General features: G+C 48.6%; 1 protein-coding gene across 1 annotated transcript in view; it reads left to right on the top strand.

Annotated features, from left to right (window-relative positions):
• LOC112104697 (myosin-6-like) overlaps positions 1-2,057 on the top strand; it is a gene marked incomplete at its 3' end in the record, with an annotated part of 18,497 nt that overhangs the window by 15,751 nt on the left and 689 nt on the right. The window contains exons 19-20 of the mRNA XM_029914149.1: positions 530-666; positions 953-1,079. Of these exons, the coding sequence (XP_029770009.1) occupies positions 530-666; positions 953-1,079 (264 nt within the window). The remainder of the gene's footprint in view (positions 1-529; positions 667-952; positions 1,080-2,057) is intronic.

The following is a 2,057-nucleotide window of genomic DNA, read 5'->3' on the forward strand; positions in this document are numbered from 1 at the left end:
TATCTATCTATCTATCTATCTATCTATCTATCCCCAGACCCCCCCCCTCTATCTATCTATCTATCTATCTATCTATCTATCTATCTATCTATCTATCTATCCCCATCCACCCAATCTAATCTATCTATCTATCTATCCCCATCCACCCAATCTATCTATCTATCTATCTATCTATCCCCATCCACTCAATCTAATCTATCTATCTATCCCCAGATCCCATCTATCTATCTATCTATCTATCTATCTATCTATCTATCTATCTATCTATCTATCCCCATCCACCCAATCTAATCTATCTATCTATCCCCAGACACCCCCTCTATCTATCTATCCCCATCCACCCAATCTAATCTATCTATCTATCCCCAGATCCCCTCTATCTATCTATCTATCTATCTATCTATCTATCTATCTATCTATCTATCTATCCCCATCCACCCAATCTAATCTATCTATCTATCCCCAGATCCCCTCTATCTATCTATCTATCTATCTATCTATCTATCTAATCTCTCCCCCCCCCCCCCAGGTGTTCTTCAAGGCCGGGCTGCTGGGGCTGCTGGAAGAGATGCGAGACGAGCGCCTCTCCCGGATCATCACCCGCATCCAGGCCCAATCGCGGGGGCAGCTCATGCGCATTGAGTTCAAGAAGATCTTAGAGCGCAGGTGAGAGGGGTCACGGCCCCTCCTGTGCCGGTTTGAGTGGAGCTGGGCAGGGGGCTTCCTTGGGAGACCCCGGGGAGAGCTCAACTGGATGGGTCCGAGCCCCACACACTCACCCATCTGGGACCCCCGCAGAGCAGCAAAATCAGCACGGCCATTGAGGGGAACAAGTTGGTTGGGTTCCAGCGCAGGGCTCAACCTCTCTGCCTCCCAATTGCCAAGCTGTGAACTTTGAGGATGCCCGTCAGGGCCCGGGTCACCCTCAGTGGTTCTTTCTGCTGCCATGCAGGGATGCCCTGCTGGTTATACAGTGGAACATCCGGGCCTTCATGGGGGTGAAGAACTGGCCCTGGATGAAGCTCTACTTCAAGATCAAGCCGCTCCTGAAGAGCGCTGAGACGGAGAAGGAGATGCAGGTGAGGTCAAAGGGTAGGAGCAGGGGCTGCAGTGGGCCTGGGGAACTGGATTATCTGGAAGAGCTCAGGAGACAGAGATTGGCGCTAGGCCCATGGCAATTGCATGGGGGCTAGCTCAGCTGCGAATGCTCAGGGACAGAGGTGGGCTCTAGGTCAAATGCAAGTCAGTCAGGAAAAGGAGGTGAGTTCTAGGTCAACCGTTTGCAGAGTTGGGTTCTAGGTTAATGCAACAAACTCAGGTTCTTGTTTTAATGCAACCTCTGGTGGGTTCTAGATAGACTGAAACTGCTTGGTTATGGATAGGGGCTCTCAATCAAATCCAAAATGGAGCTGTGTTCTAGGTCAATGTGAATTGATTGGGATGAGGGACTGAGTTCTAGGTCAAATTAGCCTCTAGTGGTGTTCTAGGTCTTCTGGAACTGTTTGGTTTGATAAACTGGGTTCTAGGTCACATGCAGCTCCAGCTGCATTCTAGTTCAATTGGGTCTATTCAGGTTGAGGAGCTGGGTTCTGGGTTAGCTGAAATTGGCTTCAGGAATGTGTTCTAGATCATATGACAACCAGAAGCTGGGTTTTTGGTCAACTGGAACTACCTAGGAAAAGGAGCTGATACCTAGGCCAAATGCAAGACACAACTTTGTTCTAAATCACTAAACCCTTGGCTGGGTTCTAGGTTAACTGGAACCATTTGGGGAAATTAATTCAGTTTTAGGTCAAATGTAGCTACTCAGAAGAAAGAACGGAAGGCTGCCCAATGCAGACAGCTGCTCACCTGGGATGGTGGGTTCATGTCTGGTTTCACTCTGGCACTGGAAATTATTTTGCTCAAGGGGAGATGGAAAAGACTGTAAGTGTTTAACGTAGCTGTAGATCGGGTGGATGGACGAATATTGCAGAGGGAGGGATGGAGGGATATATGTGTGGGCAGACTGATGGATGGATGGATATTACAGAGGAAGGGAGGGATAGATGTGTGGC

The sequence above is a fragment of the Terrapene carolina genome, unplaced genomic scaffold (assembly GCF_002925995.2).
Source record: "Terrapene carolina triunguis isolate 2854851 unplaced genomic scaffold, T_m_triunguis-2.0 Scaffold32147, whole genome shotgun sequence".
NCBI lineage: Eukaryota > Metazoa > Chordata > Testudines > Emydidae > Terrapene > Terrapene triunguis.